The 24,208-nt window shown below is 50.3% G+C and overlaps 2 protein-coding genes across 2 annotated transcripts in view; both read left to right on the top strand.

Moving 5' to 3' along the window:
- Positions 1-24,208, top strand: part of ILF2 (interleukin enhancer binding factor 2) — a 341,977-nt gene that overhangs the window by 259,569 nt on the left and 58,200 nt on the right.
- On the top strand, positions 6,028-23,166 carry SLC27A3 (solute carrier family 27 member 3). The gene is made up of 10 exons (XM_073608650.1): positions 6,028-6,542; positions 8,586-8,795; positions 8,908-9,066; positions 9,298-9,422; positions 12,128-12,322; positions 12,837-12,927; positions 17,550-17,748; positions 18,380-18,477; positions 19,810-19,940; positions 22,178-23,166. Exons 1-10 carry the CDS (start codon positions 6,068-6,070, stop codon positions 22,352-22,354), a joined length of 1,860 nt encoding a protein of 619 aa, XP_073464751.1. The 5' UTR covers positions 6,028-6,067; the 3' UTR covers positions 22,355-23,166.

Raw genomic sequence — 24,208 nt, 5'->3', positions numbered from 1 at the left:
GAAGGACAGAGGGATGATTGGGGTATAATAGAAGGACAGAGGGAGGATTGGGGTATAATAGAAGGACAGAGGGAGGATTGGGGTATAATAGAAGGACAGAGGGGGGGATTGGGGTATAATAGAAGGACAGAGGGGAGGATTGGGGTATAATAGAAGGACAGAGGGGAGGATTGGGGTATAATAGAAGGACAGAGGGGGGATTGGGGTATAATAGAAGGACAGAGGGGGGGATTGGGGTATAATAGAAGGACAGAGGGGAGGATTGGGGTATAATAGAAGGACAGAGGGGAGGATTGGGGTATAATAGAAGGACAGAGGGGGGATTGGGGTATAATAGAAGGACAGAGGGGGGATTGGGGTATAATAGAAGGACAGAGGGAGGATTGGGGTATAATAGAAGGACAGAGGGAGGATTGGGGTATAATAGAAGGACAGAGGGGGGGATTGGGGTATAATAGAAGGACAGAGGGAGGATTGGGGTATAATAGAAGGACAGAGGGGAGGATTGGGGTATAATAGAAGGACAGAGGGGGGATTGGGGTATAATAGAAGGACAGAGGGAGGATTGGGATATAATAGAAGGACAGAGGGGGGGATTGGTGTATAATAGAAGGACAGAGGGGAGGATTGGGGTATAATAGAAGGACAGAGGGATGATTGGGGTATAATAGAAGGACAGAGGGAGGATTGGGGTATAATAGAAGGACAGAGGGGGGATTGGGGTATAATAGAAGGACAGAGGGATGATTGGGGTATAATAGAAGGACAGAGGGGAGGATTGGGGTATAATAGAAGGACAGAGGGATGATTGGGGTATAATAGAAGGACAGAGGGGGGATTGGGGTATAATAGAAGGACAGAGGGATGATTGGGGTATAATAGAAGGACAGAGGGGGGATTGGGGTATAATAGAAGGACAGAGGGGGGATTGGGGTATAATAGAAGGACAGAGGGAGGATTGGGGTATAATAGAAGGACAGAGGGGAGGATTGGGGTATAATAGAAGGACAGAGGGGAGGATTGGGGTATAATAGAAGGACAGAGGGAGGATTGGGGTATAATAGAAGGACAGAGGGGGGGATTGGGGTATAATAGAAGGACAGAGGGATGATTGGGGTATAATAGAAGGACAGAGGGGGGATTGGGGTATAATAGAAGGACAGAGGGATGATTGGGGTATAATAGAAGGACAGAGGGAGGATTGGGGTATAATAGAAGGACAGAGGGATGATTGGGGTATAATAGAAGGACAGAGGGGGGATTGGGGTATAATAGAAGGACAGAGGGGAGGATTGGGGTATAATAGAAGGACAGAGGGGGGATTGGGGTATAATAGAAGAACAGAGGGGGGATTGGGGTATAATAGAAGGACAGAGGGAGGATTGGGGTATAATAGAAGGACAGAGGGGGGATTGGGGTATAATAGAAGGACAGAGGGATGATTGGGGTATAATAGAAGGACAGAGGGGGGATTGGGGTATAATAGAAGGACAGAGGGATGATTGGGGTATAATAGAAGGACAGAGGGAGGATTGGGGTATAATAGAAGGACAGAGGGAGGATTGGGGTATAATAGAAGGACAGAGGGGATGATTGGGGTATAATAGAAGGACAGAGGGGAGGATTGGGGTATAATAGAGGGACAGAGGGCTACAATGGGGGGATTGGGGTATAATAGAAGGACAGAGGGGAGGATTGGGGTATAATAGAAGGACAGAGGGAGGATTGGGGTATAATAGAAGGACAGAGGGATGATTGGGGTATAATAGAAGGACAGAGGGGGGATTGGGGTATAATAGAAGGACAGAGGGATGATTGGGGTATAATAGAAGGACAGAGGGGGGATTGGGGTATAATAGAAGGACAGAGGGGGGATTGGGGTATAATAGAAGGACAGAGGGAGGATTGGGGTATAATAGAAGGACAGAGGGGGGATTGGGGTATAATAGAAGGACAGAGGGATGATTGGGGTATAATAGAAGGACAGAGGGGGGATTGGGGTATAATAGAAGGACAGAGGGATGATTGGGGTATAATAGAAGGACAGAGGGAGGATTGGGGTATAATAGAAGGACAGAGGGATGATTGGGGTATAATAGAAGGACAGAGGGATGATTGGGGTATAATAGAAGGACAGAGGGAGGATTGGGGTATAATAGAAGGACAGAGGGGGGGATTGGGGTATAATAGAAGGACAGAGGGGAGGATTGGGGTATAATAGAAGGACAGAGGGGAGGATTGGGGTATAATAGAAGGACAGAGGGGGGATTGGGGTATAATAGAAGGACAGAGGGGGGGATTGGGGTATAATAGAAGGACAGAGGGGAGGATTGGGGTATAATAGAAGGACAGAGGGGAGGATTGGGGTATAATAGAAGGACAGAGGGGGGATTGGGGTATAATAGAAGGACAGAGGGGGGATTGGGGTATAATAGAAGGACAGAGGGGGGATTGGGGTATAATAGAAGGACAGAGGGATGATTGGGGTATAATAGAAGGACAGAGGGAGGATTGGGGTATAATAGAAGGACAGAGGGGAGGATTGGGGTATAATAGAAGGACAGAGGGAGGATTGGGGTATAATAGAAGGACAGAGGGGGGGATTGGGGTATAATAGAAGGACAGAGGGGAGGATTGGGGTATAATAGAAGGACAGAGGGGAGGATTGGGGTATAATAGAAGGACAGAGGGGGGATTGGGGTATAATAGAAGGACAGAGGGGGGGATTGGGGTATAATAGAAGGACAGAGGGGAGGATTGGGGTATAATAGAAGGACAGAGGGGAGGATTGGGGTATAATAGAAGGACAGAGGGGGGATTGGGGTATAATAGAAGGACAGAGGGGGGATTGGGGTATAATAGAAGGACAGAGGGGGGATTGGGGTATAATAGAAGGACAGAGGGATGATTGGGGTATAATAGAAGGACAGAGGGAGGATTGGGGTATAATAGAAGGACAGAGGGAGGATTGGGGTATAATAGAAGGACAGAGGGGGGGATTGGGGTATAATAGAAGGACAGAGGGAGGATTGGGGTATAATAGAAGGACAGAGGGGAGGATTGGGGTATAATAGAAGGACAGAGGGGGGATTGGGGTATAATAGAAGGACAGAGGGGGGGATTGGTGTATAATAGAAGGACAGAGGGGAGGATTGGGGTATAATAGAAGGACAGAGGGATGATTGGGGTATAATAGAAGGACAGAGGGAGGATTGGGGTATAATAGAAGGACAGAGGGGGGATTGGGGTATAATAGAAGGACAGAGGGATGATTGGGGTATAATAGAAGGACAGAGGGGAGGATTGGGGTATAATAGAAGGACAGAGGGATGATTGGGGTATAATAGAAGGACAGAGGGGGGATTGGGGTATAATAGAAGGACAGAGGGATGATTGGGGTATAATAGAAGGACAGAGGGGGGATTGGGGTATAATAGAAGGACAGAGGGGGGATTGGGGTATAATAGAAGGACAGAGGGAGGATTGGGGTATAATAGAAGGACAGAGGGGGGATTGGGGTATAATAGAAGGACAGAGGGATGATTGGGGTATAATAGAAGGACAGAGGGGGGATTGGGGTATAATAGAAGGACAGAGGGATGATTGGGGTATAATAGAAGGACAGAGGGAGGATTGGGGTATAATAGAAGGACAGAGGGATGATTGGGGTATAATAGAAGGACAGAGGGAGGATTGGGGTATAATAGAAGGACAGAGGGAGGATTGGGGTATAATAGAAGGACAGAGGGGGGGATTGGGGTATAATAGAAGGACAGAGGGGAGGATTGGGGTATAATAGAAGGACAGAGGGGAGGATTGGGGTATAATAGAAGGACAGAGGGGGGATTGGGGTATAATAGAAGGACAGAGGGGGGGATTGGGGTATAATAGAAGGACAGAGGGGAGGATTGGGGTATAATAGAAGGACAGAGGGGAGGATTGGGGTATAATAGAAGGACAGAGGGGGGATTGGGGTATAATAGAAGGACAGAGGGGGGATTGGGGTATAATAGAAGGACAGAGGGAGGATTGGGGTATAATAGAAGGACAGAGGGAGGATTGGGGTATAATAGAAGGACAGAGGGGGGGATTGGGGTATAATAGAAGGACAGAGGGAGGATTGGGGTATAATAGAAGGACAGAGGGGAGGATTGGGGTATAATAGAAGGACAGAGGGGGGATTGGGGTATAATAGAAGGACAGAGGGAGGATTGGGATATAATAGAAGGACAGAGGGGGGGATTGGTGTATAATAGAAGGACAGAGGGGAGGATTGGGGTATAATAGAAGGACAGAGGGATGATTGGGGTATAATAGAAGGACAGAGGGAGGATTGGGGTATAATAGAAGGACAGAGGGGGGATTGGGGTATAATAGAAGGACAGAGGGATGATTGGGGTATAATAGAAGGACAGAGGGGAGGATTGGGGTATAATAGAAGGACAGAGGGATGATTGGGGTATAATAGAAGGACAGAGGGGGGATTGGGGTATAATAGAAGGACAGAGGGATGATTGGGGTATAATAGAAGGACAGAGGGGGGATTGGGGTATAATAGAAGGACAGAGGGGGGATTGGGGTATAATAGAAGGACAGAGGGAGGATTGGGGTATAATAGAAGGACAGAGGGGAGGATTGGGGTATAATAGAAGGACAGAGGGGAGGATTGGGGTATAATAGAAGGACAGAGGGAGGATTGGGGTATAATAGAAGGACAGAGGGGGGGATTGGGGTATAATAGAAGGACAGAGGGATGATTGGGGTATAATAGAAGGACAGAGGGGGGATTGGGGTATAATAGAAGGACAGAGGGATGATTGGGGTATAATAGAAGGACAGAGGGAGGATTGGGGTATAATAGAAGGACAGAGGGATGATTGGGGTATAATAGAAGGACAGAGGGGGGATTGGGGTATAATAGAAGGACAGAGGGGAGGATTGGGGTATAATAGAAGGACAGAGGGGGGATTGGGGTATAATAGAAGAACAGAGGGGGGATTGGGGTATAATAGAAGGACAGAGGGAGGATTGGGGTATAATAGAAGGACAGAGGGGGGATTGGGGTATAATAGAAGGACAGAGGGATGATTGGGGTATAATAGAAGGACAGAGGGGGGATTGGGGTATAATAGAAGGACAGAGGGATGATTGGGGTATAATAGAAGGACAGAGGGAGGATTGGGGTATAATAGAAGGACAGAGGGAGGATTGGGGTATAATAGAAGGACAGAGGGGATGATTGGGGTATAATAGAAGGACAGAGGGGAGGATTGGGGTATAATAGAAGGACAGAGGGGGGATTGGTGTATAATAGAAGGACAGAGGGGAGGATTGGGGTATAATAGAAGGACAGAGGGGGGATTGGGGTATAATAGAAGGACAGAGGGAGGATTGGGGTATAATAGAAGGACAGAGGGGGGGATTGGGGTATAATAGAAGGACAGAGGGAGGATTGGGGTATAATAGAAGGACAGAGGGGAGGATTGGGGTATAATAGAAGGACAGAGGGGAGGATTGGGGTATAATAGAAGGACAGAGGGGAGGATTGGGGTATAATAGAAGGACAGAGGGATGATTGGGGTATAATAGAAGGACAGAGGGGAGGATTGGGGTATAATAGAAGGACAGAGGGGAGGATTGGGGTATAATAGAAGGACAGAGGGATGATTGGGGTATAATAGAAGGACAGAGGGAGGATTGGGGTATAATAGAAGGACAGAGGGAGGATTGGTGTATAATAGAAGGACAGAGGGGAGGATTGGGGTATAATAGAAGGACAGAGGGAGGATTGGGGTATAATAGAAGGACAGAGGGGGACAATGGGGGGATTGGGGTATAATAGAGGGGTACAATGGGGGGATTGGGGTGTAGAATTTGCCCCCCATATACAATAATACATAATTGGGGGGTGCAGAAGTGTTCCTTTGTGGGGGACAATATTGGAATGAGATGGTTTGGAGTTGTTGGGGGAGGGTCAGGTTTGGCCCCCGGTGGTGGGCGGGGCCCCTGGCGGTGGGGAGGGGCAGTAGGGGCCCCTCCCACCTCAGTCTCAGTGTGGCCCCTGAAGATGATGGAGTGGGTGCTGGTTGTGGCCCTCTTGCTCTCTCTTGCAGTGTTGTGGCCCCCAGGGGCCCGGCGCCTGGCTCTGCTCCTGCACGATGTTCGGTTCCTCCTCCGGTCCCGGTCATTGAAGCGGACGGTGGGTCGGTGGATGGGGGAGGGAGCTCTCAGTCTCCCGGGACTCTTCCAGCTTCAGCTCCGCCGCTCCCCGGACTCTCCGCTCCTCATATTCCGGGACCGGAGGATCACTTACCGGGAGCTCGATGAGTCCGCCAACCGGAGCGCCAACGCTCTGCTCCCCGCCCTCCCCCCGGGGGCCCCGGTGGCCCTTCTCCTCCCCAGCGACCCCTCCTTCCTCTCCGCCTGGATCTCTCTGGCCAAACTCGGACACATCGCCGCCTTCCTCAACACCAACGTCCGCCGAGGGGCCCTCCGACACTGCCTGGGGGCCAGCGGGGCCCGGGGCCTCATCACCAACCCAGGTACTCACTGTGACGTCACTTCACCCCCATATTATACAGAGGAGCTTACACTCTAATGTCCCCTCCCCCCACAGCCACACATTATTATTGTTATTATTTTTTATTATTATTATTCTTTTTTTTTATATTATTTATTATAATTATATATATATATATATACACACACACGGACCCTGGGGGAGGGTCTATATACAGTATGTGACAAAAGTAAGTACACCCCTCAGTGACATTTGTGTAAATCTTTTCTTCTATCTTTTCATGTGACAACACTGAAGAAATGACACTTGTCTACAATGTAAAGTAGTGAGTGTACAGCTTGTATAACAGTGTAAATTTACTGTCCCCTCAAAATAACTCAACACACAGCCATTAATGTCTAAACCGCTGGCAACAAAAGTCAGTACACCCCTAAGTGAAAATGCCCAAATTGGGCCCAAAGTGTCAATATTTTGTGTGGCCACCATTATTTTCCAGCACTGTCTTAACCCTCTTGGGCATGGAGGTCACCAGAGCTTCACAGGTTGTCACTGGAGTCCTCTTCCCCTCCCCCATGATGACATCACAGAGCTGGTGGATGTTAGAGACCTTGTGCTCCTCCACCTTCCGTTTGAGGATGTCCCACAGATGATCAATAGGGTTTAGGTCTGGAGACATGCTTGGCCAGTCCATCACCTTTACCCTCAGCTTCTTTAGCAAGGCAGTGGTGGTCTTGGAGGTGTGTTTGGGGTGGTTATCATGTTGGAATACTGCCCTGCGGTCCAGTCTCTGAAGGGAGGGGATCATGCTCTGCTTCAGTATGTCACAGTACATGTTGGCATTCATGGTCCCCTCAATGATCTGTAGCTCCCCAGTGCCGGCAGCACTCTTGTACCCCCAGACCATGACACTCCCACCACCATGCTTGACTGTAGACAAGACACACTTGTCTTTGTCCTCCTCACCTGGTTGCCCCCACACACGCTTGTCACCATCTGAACCAAATACGTTTATCTTGGTCTCATCAGACCACAGGACATGGTTCAAGTAATCCATGTCCTTAGTCTGCTTGTCTTCAGCAAACTGTTTGTGGACTTTCTTGTACATCATCTTTAGAAGAGGCTTCCTTCTGGGATGACAGCCATGCAGACCAATTTGATGCAGTGTGCGGCGTATGGTCTGATCACTGACAGGCTGACCCCCCACCCCTACAACCTCTGCAGCAATGCTGGCAGCACTCATACGTCTATTTCCCAAAGACAACCTCTGGATATGACGCTGAGCACGTGACCTCAACTTCTTTGGTGGACCATGGCGAGGCCTGTTCTGAGTGGAACCTGTCCTGTTATACCCCTGTATGGTCTTGGCCACCGTGCTGCAGCTCAGTTTCAGGGTCTTGGCAATCTTCTTATAGCCTAGGCCATCTTTATGTAGAGCAACAATTCTTTATTTCAGATCCTCAGAGAGTTCTTTGCCATGAGGAGCCATGTTGTACTTCCAGTGACCAGTATGAGAGAGTGAGAGCGATAACACCAAATTTAACACACCTGCTCCCCATTCACACCTGAGACCTTGTAACACTAACGAGTCACATGACACCGGGGAGGGAAAATGGCTAATTGGGCCCAATTTGGAGATTTTCACTTAGGGGTGTACTGACTTTTGTTGCCAGCGGTTTAGACATTAATGGCTGTGTGTTGAGTTATTTTGAGGGGACAGCAAATTTACACTGTTATACAAGCTGTACACTCACTACTTTACATTGTAGACAAGTGTCATTTCTTCAGTGTTGTCACATGAAAAGATTTACAAGTGAGGGGTGTACTTACTTTTGTCAGATACTGTGTATAGCTCTGACATATACAGCAACGCTGTACAGAATTCACTGAGCCAGTCACATCAGTCTCTGAACCAGAGGAGCTTACACTCTAATGTCCCCTCCCCCTACAATCACACACTATTATTATGTCACTGCTGTATAATATATCCTTTATCTGGTGATGTCATAGTGGGAAAAATCATAGTGGAATTATTATTATTGTTTGGTTCTCCTCTGTGATCTTTCAGAGCTCTTTGAAGCGGTGCGGGAGATTCTCCCCGACGTGCGGGAGATGGGGATCACGGTGTGGGTGTTGGGCCCCGGAGATTACCCCGATGATGTCATCAACCTCCAGGCTCTGATGGACGCGGCCTCGGACTCTCCCCCGCCTGCAGAGCTCGGCGTTGTGAAGGATCCGATGGAGACCGCCATCTGCATCTTCACCTCCGGGACCACAGGTGAGCCAATGGTGGCGGTCAGGGGGACTAACTGGCCCATTTGGCTGTTGGGGGTGTTTGGTTTTCCCTCCTGGCAGTTGATGGGCTGATAAATCTGATTTTCCCTCGGCAGGGTTACCCAAAGCCGCTCGGATCAGCCACTTGAAGACCCTGATGTGCTCCGTCTTCTACCAGCTGTGCGGAGCGACCTCCTCCGACGTCATCTACATGTCTCTGCCGCTCTACCACAAAGCGGGGGCCCTGCTGGGATTCGGGGGCTGCATCGGTGTCGGTAAGTCAAGCATTTCCACGGGATGTCGCCAGTCATCGAACGTCCTATTTCTTCCTATGATCCTCAGCTCCACCTAGTGGCCATAAAGCGGTATTTTTCTGAAATGCCTCAGTCAGGACAGTACCACATTATGGACACTAGATGGAGCTGATGATCACAAGAAATAAACACTTGACACAAATGATTATTTCCCATGATCCTCTCTGACTTCTCTCTCCACGCCGTCCTCAGGGGCGTCGCTGGTCCTGAAGGAACGCTTCTCCGCCAGCCAGTTCTGGAACGACTGCCGCAAGTACGACGTCACCGTCTTCCAGTATATCGGGGAACTGTGCCGATACCTCACCAACCAACCACAGGTACCGGGGGACCACCGCACCCCCACTTTCTATTACTCCCTATGGAAGATGCTCAGTGCGCTCTCTCTTCTCTCCCTCGCACTTCTCTATTGGTCCTTGTCGTGGGATTCTTTCCACAGCTGTCCAATCATAGACTCTTCTGCTGTCCCCTGATCACCCCTCCATTGTACGAGAGTCTGCTTTACTTCTCATCCAAGCAAACCTCTGTTGAGACATTAGCTGGTTTATTTCCACATATATATAATCAAAAAAAAAAAAATATATATATATATATATATATATATATATATATATATATATATATATATACTTATTTATAGAATTATTAATAATAGTAATAATAATAATTTCTTTTTTTTTTTAGCCCAATAAAAATAATTTCTGTATCAATATTTCAGATTTATGATTTCCAACCACTAGGTGGCATTCTTGGCTAATTTTAATGTGTGTACCGGGCTAATCTTAGCTGATCTGCTAAATAAAGTCTGTTGTTTTTACATGCAGGTGAGGGGGGAAATACTGATTTGCTCCCCTGCAGATTGTGTAAGTTTTGCCCACTTGCAAAGAAATGAAGGGTCTATAATTTTTATCATAGGTGTATTTTATATGATAGAGACAGAATATCAACCAAAAATCCAGAAAAATCACACAATACAAATGTTATAAATGGAGTTCAGTGAGTAAAATAAGTATTTGATCCCCAAGCAGAACATGACTTAGTAGTTGGTGGAGAAACCCTTGTTGGTGATCACAGAGGTCAGACGTTTCTTGTAGGTGGTGATCAGGTTTGCACACATCTCAGGAGGGATTTTGTCTTCTTTACAGATCTTCTCTAAATCCTTAAGGTTTCTTGACTTGAATTTTCAGCTCCCTCCATAAATTTTCTATAGGATTAAGGTTTGGAGACTGGTTTAGGCCACTCCATGACCTTAATGTGCTTCTTCTGGAGCCTCTCCTTAGTTGCCTTGGCGATATGTTTTGGGTCATTGTCATGCTGGAAGACCCATCCATGACCCATCTTCAGTGTTCTGGCTGAGGGAAGAAGGTTCTCCTCCAAGATCTTACAATACATGGCCCCGTCCATTGGACCCTCAATGCGGCAAAGTGGGCCTGTACCTTTATCCGAAAAAAGCCCCAAATCATCATCTTTCCACCTCCATGTGTGACTGTAGGGATGGAGTTCTTCGGGTCATAGTCCAGCATTTTTCTTCCTCCAAACACGCAAGTCATCCTCCTCAGGAAGACACATGTACAGGTCCATCTGAATTTGGCCAATGAACATCTAAATGATTCAGAGAAGGATTGGGGAGAAAGTTCTGTGGTCAGATGAGACCACAATTAAGCTCTTTGGCATCAACTCGACTCGCCGTGTTTGGAGGAAGAAAAATGGTGACTATGACCCTAAGAGCGTCATCCCTACAGTCACACCTCATCCCTACAGTCACACACAGAGGTGGAAAGATGATGCTTTGGGGCTGTTTCTCTGATAAAGGTTCAGGCCGACTTTGCCGCATTGAGGGGCCAATGGACGGGGCCATGTATTGTAAGATCTTGGAGGAGAACCTTCTTCCCTCAGCCAGAACACTGAAGATGGGTCTTCCAGCATGACAATGACCCAAAACATAACACCAAGGCAACAAAGGAGTGCCTCAAGAAGAAGCACATGAAGGTCATGTAGTGGCCTAGCCAGTCTCCAGACCTTAATCCTATAGAAAATGTATGGAGGAGCTGAAACTTTGAGTTGCCAAGAGACCTTCAGGATTTAGAGAAGGTCTGTAAAGAAGACAAAATCCCTCCTGAGATGTGTGGAAACCTGATCACCAACTACAAGAAACATCTGACCTCTGTGATCACCAACAAGGGTTTCTCCACCAACTACTCCAGTCATGTTTTTCTTAGGGATCAAATACTTATTTTACTCACTGAACTGCAACTCCATTTATAACATTTGTATTGTGTTTTTTTTTTCTGGATTTTTGGTTGATATTCTGTCTCTAACATAAAAAATACACCTATGATAAAAATTATAGACCCTTCATTTCTATGTAAGTGGGCAAATTACACAATCTGCAGGGGAGCAAATCATTATTTTCCCCCACTGTATGCAAACAGACTTTATTTAGCAGATCAGCTAAGATTAGCCTGGTAAACACAATGCCAAGAATGCCACCTAGCAAGCTTACACAGTCTGCAGGGGATCAAATCATTATTTTCCCCCACTGCATGTAAACAGACTTTATTTAGCAGATCAGCTAAGATTAGCCCGGTAAACACATTCAATTAGCCAAGAATGCCACCTAGCAAGCTTACACAATCTGCAGGGGATCAAATCATTATTTTCCCCCACTGTAGTTTATATAGCAGAAGCTCAGATTACACACACAGCTGAGCAAGCCAAAGGGGTGGGGGGGAGGGGAGGGGGTCACCCTTAACTACTCTGCCGAATAAAGCCTGTTTGTTTACATAGCTAAAGCTCAGATTACACACACAGCTGAACTCTCCAGGGGGAGTGGTCCACCCACCTCCCTGTTCTGCACGGCTCCCCATAGGCGTTCAATAAGAGAGAGACGGTCTGCAGGGAAGCGGCTTCTGCTCTGATCGGTGTCCTTGGCACACCTTCTGTGTATGTTTGTAAAAATAAAGTTTCTATAAACGCTGACGGCTGATTGGCTGAGAGATCTCCCTTTATCCTTTTTGTGACGCAGATTGAAGGCGAGAAGAACCACAAAGTGCGCCTGGCGGCGGGCAGCGGGCTCCGCCCCGACGTCTGGAGGGACTTCACCCGCCGATTCGGGAACATTCAAATCTTTGAGACGTACGGCCTGACCGAGTTCAACATCAGCTTCTTCAACTACACGGGGACCCCCGGCGCTGTCGGCAGAGGTACCTACCTGTACAAGGTAAGTCCCACCTTATCGGAGCGATGCTCTGCAGATCTCTAGAGGGGTCAGTGATGGGATAATCTGCAGAATATATCAATATGGATCTGTCAGGAGGGGGAGGGGAGGGAGCGATGTTCTGCAGAATATATCAATATGGATCTGTCAGGAGGGGGAGGGGAGGGAGCGATGTTCTACAGAATATATCAATATGGATCTGTCAGGAGGGGGAGGGGAGGGAGCGATGCTCTGCAGAATATATCAATATGGATCTGTCAGGAGGGGGAGGGGAGGGAGCGATGCTCTGCAGAATATATCAATATGGATCTGTCAGGAGGGGGAGGGAGCAATGCTCTGCAGAATATATCAATATGGATCTGTCAGGAGGGGGAGGGGAGGGAGCGATGTTCTGCAGAATATATCAATATGGATCTGTCAGGAGGGGGAGGGGAGGGAGCGATGCTCTGCAGATCTCTGATGAGCTCAGCACTGTCATTGGTTAATGATCGTCTCTGATTTTTCTCTTTTTATGTAGCAATTCTGCCCGTTTGATCTCATCCGCTTCGATACACAGGAGGGGGAGCCAATCAGAGACTCGCGGGGGAGGTGTCAGCGCTCAAGTACAGGTAAATCTTACGCTTTCTTGCAACCATGGCAACGGTATTCCCTGCTCCTGTGATTGGCCGTGTCCCCGGGTGTACTGCACCGGGAGTGTGGTCTCTATACCAGGGGGTCAGGATTGTTGCACCAGGAGTGTCGTCCATGTAGCGGGGGGGTTTAGGATTGTAGCGGAAGTGTTGTCTCTGTAGCGGGGAGGTCAGGATTGTAGCGGGCGGTGTCAGGATTGTAGCAGGGGGGGTCAGGATTGCACTGGGAGTGTCAGGGGGGGTCAGGATTGCACTGGGAGTGTCAGGGGGGGTCAGGATTGCACTGGGAGTGTCAGGGGGGGTCAGGATTGCACTGGGAGTGTCAGGGGGGGTCAGGATTGCACTGGGAGTGTCAGGGGGGGTCAGGATTGCACTGGGAGTGTCAGGGGGGGTCAGGATTGTAGTGGGAGTGTTGTCAGGGGGTGTCAGGATTGTAGCGGGGCAGGATTGTAGGATTGTAGTGGGGGGTCAGGATTGTAGCGGGGGGGGGGTCAGGACTGTAGCGGGGGGGTCAGGATTATAGCGGGGGGTCAGGCTTGTAGGGGGGGGGGGCAGGATTGTAGGGGGGCGGTCAGCGGGGGGGTCTGGATTGCAGTGGGAGTGTTGTCAGGGGGTGTCAGGATTGTAGCGGGGTGTCAGGATTGTAGCGGGGCAGGATTGTAGGATTGTAGCGGGGGGGGGGTCAGGACTGTAGCGGGGGGGTCAGGATTATAGCGGGGGGGTCAGGATTGTAGGCGGGGGGTCAGGCTTGTAGGGCGGTGTCAGGATTGTAGGGGGGTGTCAGGATTGTAGTGGGTGGGTAGTGGGTGGGGTCAGGATTGTAGTGGGGGGGGGGTCAGGATTGTAGCGGGGCAGGATTGTAGCAGGGGGGGGCAGGATTGTAGCGGGGGGGGGGGGTCAGGATTGTATGATTGTAGTGGGGGGGTCAGGATTATAGCGGGGGGGGGGGTCAGGATTGTAGGATTGTAGTGGGGGGGTCAGGATTGTAGGGGGGGGTCAGGACTGTAGCGGGTCAGGACTGTAGCGGGGGGGGGGGGGGTCAGAATTGTAGTGGGGAGGTCAGGATTGTAGCGGGGGGGGTCAGGATTATAGCGGGGGGTTCAGGATTATAGCGGGGGGTCAGTATTGTAGCGGGGGCGGGTCGGGATTGTAGCGGGGGGGTCAGGATTGTAGCGGGGGGGTCGGGATTGTAGCAGGGGGGTCAGGATTATAGCGCGGGGGGTCAAGATTGTAGGGGGGTGTCAGGATTGTAGCGGGGGTGTTATCTCTGTAGCAGGGGATCAGGATTGCACCGGGAGTGTTGTCAGGGGGGGGTCAGGATTGTAGCGGGGGGGTCAGGATTGTAGCGGGGGGGGGGGGTCGGGATTGTAGCGGGGGGGGTCGGGATTGTAGGGGGGGGTCGGGATTGTAGCGGGGGGGGGTCAATATTGTAGCCGGGGGGGGTCAGTATTGTAGCGGGGGGGTCGGGATTGTAGTGGGGGGTCAGGATTGTATCGGGGAGGTCAGGATTGTATCGGGGAGGTCAGGATTGTATCGGGGAGGTCAGGATTATAGCGGGGAGGTCAGGATTGTAGTGGGGCGGTCAGCGGGGGGGTCTGGATTGCAGCGGGAGTGTTGTCAGGGGGGTGTCAGGATTGTAGCGGGGCAGGATTGTAGGACTGTAGCGGGGGGGGTCAGGATTGTAGCGGGGAGGTCAGGATTATAGCGGGGGGGTCAGGCTTGTAAGGGGGGGGGTCAGGATTGTAGCTGGGGGTCAGGATTATAGCGGGGGGTCAGGATTGTAGGGGGGCGGTTGGGATTGTAGCGGGGGGGGTCGGGATTATAGCGTGGGGGATCAGGATTGTAGGGGGGAGGTCAGTATTGTAGCGGGGGGGGGGGGGGTCAGGATTGTAGGGGGGTGTCAGGATTGTAGTGGGGGGGGTCAGGATTGTAGTGGGGGGGGTCAGGATTGTAGTGGGGGGTGTCAGGATTGTAGCGGGGGGGTCAGGATTGTAGCGGGGGGGGGGGTCAGGATTGTAGGATTGTAGTGGGGGGGTCAGGATTGTAGGGGGGGGGGTCAGGACTGTAGCGGGGGGGGGAGGTCAGGACTGTAGCGGGGGGGGGAGGTCAGGATTGTAGCGGGGGGGGTCGGGATTGTAGCGGGGGGGGTCGGGATTGTAGCGGGGGGGGTCGGGATTGTAGCGGGGGGGGTCGGGATTGTAGCGGGGGGGTCAGGATTATAGCGGGGGGGGTCAGGATTGTAGCGGGGGGGGTCAGGATTGTAGCGGGGGGGGTCGGGATTGTAGCAGGGGGGTCAGGATTGCACCGGGAGTGTCGTCAGGGGGGGGTCAGGATTGTAGCGGGAGGTCAGGATTGTAGCGGGGCGGTCGGGACTGTAGGGGGGCGGTTGGGATTGTAGCGGGGGGGGGTCGGGATTGTAGCGGGGGGTCGGGATTGTAGCGGGGGGGGTCAGGATTGTAGCGGGGGGGGTCAGGATTATAGTGCGGGGGGTCAGGATTGTAGCGGGAAGGTCAGTATTGTATCGGGGAGGTCAGGATTATAGCGGGGGAGGTCAGGATTATAGCGGGGGGGGTCAGGATTGTAGCAGGGGGGGTCAGGATTGTAGCGGGGGGGGTCAGTATTGTAGGGGGGGGGTCAGTATTGTAGCCGGGGGGGTCAGTATTGTAGCCGGGGGGGTCAGTATTGTAGCCGGGGGGTCGGGATTGTAGCGGGGGGTAAGGATTATATAGCGGGGGGTCAGGATTGTATCGGGGAGGTCAGGATTATAGCGGGGGGGGTCAGGATTGTAGCGGGAAGGTTAGTATTGTAGCGGGGGGGGGGGTCAGGATTGTAGCGGGGGGGTCAGGATTGTAGTGGGGCAGTCAGCGGGGGGGTCTGGATTGCAGCGGGAGTGTTGTCAGGGGGTGTCAGGATTGTAGCGGGGCAGGATTGTAGGACTGTAGCGGGGGGGGTCAGGCTTGTAGCGGGGGGGGGTCAGGCTTGTAGCGGGGGGGGGGTCAGGCTTGTAGCGGGGGGGGGGTCAGGCTTGTAAGGGGGGGGTCAGGATTGTAGCGGGGGGGTCAGGATTATAGCGGGGGGTCAGGATTGTAGGGGGGCGGTTGGGATTGTAGCGGGGGGGGTCGGGATTATAGCGTGGGGGATCAGGATTGTAGGGGGGAGGTCAGTATTGATTGTAGCGGGGGGGGTCAGGATTGTAGGGGGTTGTCAGGATTGTAGCGGGAGGTCAGTATTGTAGTGGGGGGGGTCAGGATTGTAGTGGGGGGGGTCAGGATTGTAGGATTGTAGGGGGGGGGGGAGGTCAGGATTGTAGTGGGGAGGTCAGGATTAAAGCGGGGGGGGTCAGGATTGTAGCGGGGGGGTCAGGATTGTAGTGGGGGGGTCGGGATTGTAGCGGGGGGGGTTGGGATTATAGCGGGGGGGGTTGGGATTGTAGCGGGGGGGTCAGGATTATAGCGGGGGGGGGTCAGGATTGTAGCGGGGGGGGGTCGGGATTGTAGCAGGGGGGTCAGGATTGTAGCGGGGGTGTTATCTCTGTAGCAGGGGGTCAGGATTGCACCGGGAGTGTCGTCGGGGGGGGTCAGGATTGTAGCGGGGGGGTCAGGATTATAGCGGGAGGTCAGGATTGTAGCGGGAGGTCAGAATTGTAGCGGGGCGGTCGGGACTGTAGGGGGGCGGTTGGGATTGTAGCGGGGGGGTCGGGATTGTAGCGGGGGGGTCAGGATTGTAGCGGGGGGGTCAGGATTGTAGCGGGGGAGGTCAGGATTATAGCGGGAAGGTCAGGATTATAGCGGGGGGGGGGTCAGGATTATAGCGGGGGGGGGGGTCAGGATTATAGCGGGGGGGTCAGGATTATAGCGGGGGGGGTCAGGATTGTAGCGGGGGGGGTCAGGATTGTAGCGGGGGGGGGTCAGGCTTGTAGCGGGGGGGGTCAGGATTGTAGCGGGGGGGTCAGGCTTGTAGCGGGGGAGGTCAGGATTGTAGGGGGGGGTCAGGCTTGTAGCGGGGGAGGTCAGGATTGTAGCGCGGGGGGGTCAGGCTTGTAGCGGGGGGCGGTCAGGATTGTAGGGGGGTCAGGATTGTAGGGGGGGGTCAGTATTGTAGGGGGGGGTCAGGATTATAGCGCGGGGGGGGGTTGGGATTGTAGCGGGGGGGTCGGGATTGTAGCGGGGGGGTCGGGATTGTAGGGGGGGTCAGGATTATAGCGGGGGGGGTCAGTATTGTAGCGGGGGGTGTCAGGATTGTAGCGGGGTGTCAGGATTATAGCAGGGGTGTCAGGATTGTAGCGCGGGGGTGTCAGGATTGTAGCGGGGGGTCAGGATTGTAGCGGGGGGGTCAGGCTTGGGGGGTCAGGATTGTAGCGGGGGGGTCAGGATTGTAGGGGGAGGTCAGTATTGTAGCGGGGGGGGTCAGGCTTGTAGGGGGGGGGTCAGGATTGTAGCGGGGGGGTCGGGATTGTAGCGGGGGGGTCGGGATTGTAGGGGGGGGTCGGGATTGTAGTGGGGGGGTCGAGATTGTAGGGGGGGGTCAGGCTTGTAGGGGTGTGTCAGGATTGGGACGTGTTGAACCCGATGGACCTTCATTCCTCTCTCTTTTCTCCTCAGGAGAGACGGGTCTCCTGGTTTCGCCGGTCACCCCCATGTCACCATTCTTGGGGTACGTTGGCAGCCGGGAGTTGTCGGAGAAGAAGTTGCTGCGGGATGTTTTCCGGAAGGGCGACTGTTACTTCAACACGGGGGACCTGATGGCCCAGGACAACCTCGGCTTCGTCTACTTCCGGGACCGGACGGGCGACACGTTCAGGTGCGGAGATACTTCTGCTTATCTCATTACACAGCTTTGGATGAGGGCGGGTCACATATCCTCCAACAGGCCCTCCTGTACTGGGCCCGGGCCCCATCAACCCCCCTTTGTGCCCCTTTCCCCCCGAAGAACTGCTGGCTTCTTCTCCTCATGCTGGCAGCTGCTGCCGGCACACACGAGGATGTTTCAGGATGGAAAGTGGGGGAAGGGGCCAGTAAATATGTCATTTCCTGAATGAACACAGTAAGCGATTGGTACCCATCACTCCTGTGTCCATTCATCACCGATTCTGTTTGTGAATGAGTAGGAAGCCTCCTATTTATTCATCTGTTCAACTGAGACTGTAGAGAGAGGGACTGATAAATGTATGTCCTCAGTCACTTGGTGGGGCCCTGTCAGGTAGGCTGTATGGGGCCCCGCAATTTCTAACAGCAGCCCTGCCCTCCAATGTAATGGAGAATTCTGCATCCAGAGTGAGACCACCTCAGTGGCCATGAAAGGTGGTGAGGGAGGAGATAAAAGGCCCCTGAAATGGTGCAGTCCCCCCCCCCCCCCTCCCCCTCCCCCTCCCCCCACCACCCACCAACCGAGCAAAAATAATTTATCGCTTATTTTTGTGTTGATGTTGTAGATGGAAGGGGGAGAATGTCGCCACCACAGAGGTGTCGGAGATCATGAGTGGGCTGGACTTCCTCCAGGAGGTCAACGTCTATGGTGTGACCGTTACAGGTAGGTCTTTATTCTTCTCTACTCTTCATACACTACATTACCAGAAGTATTGGGACGCCTGCCTTTACACACACATGAACTTTAATGGCATCCCAGTCTTAGTCCGGAGGGTTCAATATTGAGTTGGCTCCGCCCTTTGCAGCTATAACAGCTTCACCTCTTCTGGGAAGGCCGTCCACAAGGTTTAGGAGGGTGTCTATGGGAATGTTTGACCATTCTTCCAGAAGAGCATTTGTGAGGTCAGGTACTGAAGTTTGATGAGAAGGCCTGGCTCGTGGTCAGGACTCTGTGCAGGCCAGTCAAGTTCCTCCACCCCAAACTCGCTCATCCATTTCTTTATGGATCTTGCTTTTGTGCACTGGTCCAAATCATTTGGTGGAGGGGGGATTATGGTGTGGGGTTGTTTTTCAGGGGGTGGGTTTGGCCCCTTAGTTCCAGTGAAGGGGACTCTTAAGTTGTCAGCATACCAGGACATTTTGGACAATTTCATGCTCCCAACTTTGTGGGAACAGTTTGGGGATGGCCCCTTCCTGGTCCAACATGACTGCCCACCGGTGCACAAAGCAAGGTCCATAAAGACACGAAGGAGCGAGTTTGGGGTGGAGGAACTTGGCTTGGCCCCTTAGTTCCAATGAAGGGAACTCTTAAGGTGTCACCATACCAAGACCCCAAGCTCGCTCATCCATGTCCTTATGGACCTTGCTTTGTGTACTGGTCCATATCATTTGGTGGAGGTGGGATTATGGTGTGGGGTGGGGGGAGGGGGCATTACGGTGTGGGGTTGATTTTCAGGGGTTGGGTTTGGCCCCTTAGTTCCAGTGAAGGGAACTCTTAAGGCGTCAGCATACCAAGACATTTTGGACAATTTCATGCTCCCAACTTTGTGGGAGGAGTTTGGGGACGGCCCCTTCCTGTTCCAACATGACTGCCCACCGGTGCACAAAGCAAGGTCCATAAAGACATGGATGAGCGAGTTTGGGGTGGAGGAACTTGACTGGCCTTCACAGAGTCCTGACCTCAACCCCAAGGAACACCTTTGGGATGAATTGGAGCCTGACCTCACAAATACTCTTCTGGAAGAATGGTCAAACATTCCCATAGACACCCTCCTAAACCTTGTGGACGGCCTTCCCAGAAGAGTTGAAGCTGTTATAGCTGCAAAGGGCGGAGCCAACTCAATATTGAACCCTCCGGACTAAGACTGGGAGGTCATTAAAGTTCATGTGTGTGTAAAGGCAGGCGTCCCAATACTTTTGGGAATATAGTATATCTCTGTGGGTTGTGTTGGTCATTGTCATCCTTGCCTTCATCTCTGGTGTCTTCCTTCTTTAGGACATGAAGGTCGGACCGGCATGGCGGCCGTCACTTTGCGTCCCGGAAACGAGCTGGATTTGGATCGCGTTTTCACCCATGTGATGGATTTTCTTCCGTCCTACGCCCGTCCCCGCTTCCTGAGAGTCATGGTTGGTGACATTTAATATAAATGCTGTTTTGTTTTTTTTTATGTAGTGCCAAATTGTGGGGCGGGGTTCATGAGATGTAGGTGGAGCACTGAGTCTCCATCTTTTATCTTCTAAGGTCCACTAGACCCCTTTTTTCGAGGCTTTAACCACTTGAAGACCAAGCTTTTTCTTTAATGACCTAAATCAGTATTTTTTTGCTAGAAAATTATTTAGAACCCCCCCCCCCCCCCCCCCCAAACATTATATATTTTTTGGCAGAGACCCTAGGGAATAAAATGGCGGTCGTTTCAGTTTTTTATGTCACACAGTATTTGCGCAGCGGTTTTTCAAACGCAATTTTTGGGGGGAGAAAAATACACTTTAATGAGTGGGGAACGCCGTTTACATATGCGTTCGCTTCTGCACGCAAGCTCGGAGGGATGGGGGCCCTTTCATTTTTTTTTTTTTTCAAACCGTTCCTTTATTAATTTTATTTTTTTATCACTTTTATTCCTATTTCAGGAAATGTAAACATCTCCCGTAATAGAAATAAGGACAACAGGTCCTCTTTATGGAAAGTCTATAAGATTGGCTCTCCTCTCTCTCTCCTCTTGTCGGAGCGCTCGCTTCTCTCCCCTGCATCCGGCACTACATGCGACTTTCTTCTCCAGGGTAGTTGGTATAGGTGTTAGGAAGTGTTTGGCAGTTTTAAGATTAGATTTTTATTCGTTTTTTTTCCTGGAATTCTACTTTAAATTTCATTCCTATATATCAGAAGGTCCTTGACGGTGTCACATGGGGTTGCCATGATTGTCCTCGATAGAACCTAAGCTTTGGTGATCCCCATGTCTGATCTTCTCTCTTCAGGAACATATGGACCTTCGCTTTGCTGATCACCATGTCTGATGTTCTCTCTTCTCTCCCCAGGAACATGTGGACCTCAACTTTTGGAGGTTACTATGTTTGACTTTCCCCTTTCTCTCTCCAGGAAAACGTGGACCTCAGCTTTGGTGGTCACCCTGTTTGTTCTTCTATCTTTTCTCCCTAGGAACACATGGGCCTTATCTTTGGTAGTCACCATGTTTGATATTCTCTCTTCTCTCCCCAGGAACACATGGGCTTTATCTTTGATGGTCACCATGTTTGATATTCTCTATTTTCTCCCCATGAACACCTGGGCCTCCTCTTTGGTAATCACCATGTTTGATGTTCTCTCTTCTCTCTCAAGGAACACACAGGCCTCATCTTTAGTGGTCACCATGTTTGATCTTTTCGCTCCAGAAGCACATAGACCTCAGCTTTGGTGATCACTATGTCTGTTCTTTTCTCTCCAGGAATATATAGACTTCAGCTTTGGTGATCACCATGTCTGATCTCTCTTCCTCTCCAGGAATATGGGACTCTGCTTTGGTGGTCACCATGTCTGATCTTTTCTCTTCGTCTCCAGGAACATCTGGATCTCAGCTTTGGTGGTCACCATGTCTGATCTTCTCCCTTCTCTCTCCAGGAACATGTGGACCTCAGCTTTTCGGGGTGCTCTGGTCTGATCACATGATGGCTTTTCTCTCAATAATGGATGGCCCATTGTAAGTCTATGGGTGATGTCACCGCTCCTCTCCCCTGCAGCTGGTGCTACATGCATCTTTCTTCTATAGGGGGCTTAGTATAGGTGTTAGAAGAAGGGTGGGACCAGTTTTAAGATTATATACTTTTAGCCTGGCATTCTACTTTAAATTTCACTTCTATATATATCGGTGGTCACTATGTTCGATCTTCTCTTTTCTCTCTTTCCACACCTTTTTTTGAGGCTTCAAATTTCACTGCTTTATATCAGAGGCCCATCACTGTGTGTCATGGAACTTGCCATGTCTGATTGTCCTGGATAGAAACTAAGATTTGGTGGTCACCATGTCTGAGCTTCTCTCTCTAGAAACACATAGACCTCAGCTTTGGCGGTCACCATGTCATATCTTCTCTCTTCCTCTCCAGGAACACATGGGCTTCGGCTTTGGTGGTCACCAAGTCTGATCTTTTCTCTTCTCTCTCCAGAAACACAAAGATGACCTCAGCTTAGGTGGTCACCATGTTTGATCTCCTCTCTCCAGGAACCCATGGATGTTAGTTTTGATGGTCATAATGTTTGCTCTGCATGTGGACTCCAGCTTGGGTGGTCACCATGTCTGATTTTCTCTCTCCAGTAACACATAGACCTTTGTTTTGGTGGACACTGTGTCTAATCTTCTCTCTTCTCTCTCCAGGAACACATTGCAACCACTGGGACCTTCAAACAACAGAAGCAACAATTGGTTAAAGAGGGATTCTCACCACTGATCATCTCGGACCCCCTCTATCTCCTGGATGAAAGCTCTCACTCCTATCGTCCACTTACAGAAGACCTTTACTCACAGATCATATCTTCAGAATTCCGAGTCTAAGTGACCGCAATTTTTTTTTTTTAACTGAAGCTTCTTCTATCCGATATGGTTCCTCAGGGACCGCAACTCAGCCGAGGCATAATGACCACTGACCGTTTAGGACAACTTCATCCCATTCTAGTTTGGTAACAGAGATTCAGCAGCTAAGGTTGGTTTGGAAGGTCCATACTTAGATCTAGTCATAATGCTGTATCTCAAGTGCCTTATTACTTCCAGACATTCCGGGAATCGGTGTGATGGACAATCAACGCCTTTTGGTTAACGGATGATACAGGAATGAAGGGGGGAAACGTCGACTTCTTATACAATCGTATTTCACAAGGCTACAGGGTGGAAACTTTTTGATATTATTTTGCCAAAATAGTATTTTTTAGAATATATAATTATAGTGGGACCAATCGGGAAGCCATGGACTTTTCTTATTTACTTATTTTTAACAAATGACGTCTGCTGCTAATTTTCATTTCCGTCCATGTCAGGGACAAAACCGCCAAGTTCACCAAATTTTACACCAATCTCTCCATCGCAACCCCTGATTTTTATAATACATTTCCCATCTTCAGGATGAGTTAACGCCTTAACAACGAACATTAATGTCGGAATAGTTTTATATTCTTCTATTGGGTAGGGGGCGTGGCCTTATATCCCCCCGACCGTTTGTGACCTTACCCCCGTCCTGGGCGCCAGCCCGTACCTGCAGGGTGAGACTCTCGCTGTGTTCCATGTCTTTTTATAATACAGACCGTTGTACTTTTTGTAACATTTTATACTGCTACAGGGTATCGAATAAAGGATTTTGAAAAAAAAAAAAATGATCAGACGGTGAGAAGTGTTCGGTCTTTTTGGATTTGGTTCATCAAGAATTTCTCAAAAATAAAAGGTCAACTCCTGCCACCGGTGCAATTCTTACAGTGAGGGGAAAAAAGTATTTGATCGGCTGCTGATTTTGTGAGAAAGAAACGACGAGAGACAAAATAACAGCAAAAATATCCAGAAAAACACATTTCAAAAAAGTTAAAAAATTGGAGTTTTAAAGAGTGAAATAAATATTTGAACCCTTCACAAAACATGACTTAGTAGTTGGTGGAGAAACCCTTGTTGGTGATCACAGAGGTCAGACGTTTCTTGTAGTTGTCCACCAGGTTTGCAAACATCTCAGGAGGCATTTTGTCCTCTTTGCAGATCCTCATTAAGGTTTCCAGGCTGACGTTTGGTAACTCGAACCTTCAGCTCCCTCCACATATTTTCTATGGGATTAAGATCTGGGGACTGGCTAGGCCACTCCAGGGCCTTAATGGACTTTTTCTTGAGCCACTCCTTTGTTGCCTTGGCCGCGTGTTTTGGGTCATTGTCATGCTGGAAGACCCATCCATGACCCATTTTCAATGCCCTGGCTGAGGGAAGGAGGTTCTCACCCAAGATTTGATGGTACATGGCCCTGTCCATCGTCGACCCATCCATGACCCATTTTCAATGCCCTGGCTGAGGGAAGGAGGTTCTCACCCAAGATTTGATGGTACTGTACATGGCCCCGTCCATCGTCCTTTTGATGCTGTGAAGTTGTCCTGTCCCCTTAGAAGAAACCCCCCCCCCCCAAAGCATTATGTCTCCACCTCTATTTATGATGGTGGGAGATGGTGTTCTTGGGGTCATAGGCAGCATTCCTCCTCCTCCAAACACGACGAGTTGAGTTGATGCCAAAGAGCTGGATTTTGGTCTCATCTGACCAGTTCTCTGAATCATTCAGATGTTCATTAGTAATCTTCAGACGGACCTGTACATGTGATTTCCTGAGCAGGGGGACCTTGCGGGGGCTGCAGGATTTGAGTCCTTCACGGTGTAGTGTGTTACCGA

Source organism: Aquarana catesbeiana, linkage group LG13 (genome assembly GCF_042186555.1).
Source record: "Aquarana catesbeiana isolate 2022-GZ linkage group LG13, ASM4218655v1, whole genome shotgun sequence".
Lineage (NCBI taxonomy): Eukaryota > Metazoa > Chordata > Amphibia > Anura > Ranidae > Aquarana > Aquarana catesbeiana.
Note: the sequence above shows the minus strand (reverse complement) of the source record. Positions and strands in the feature narration are given on the sequence as shown.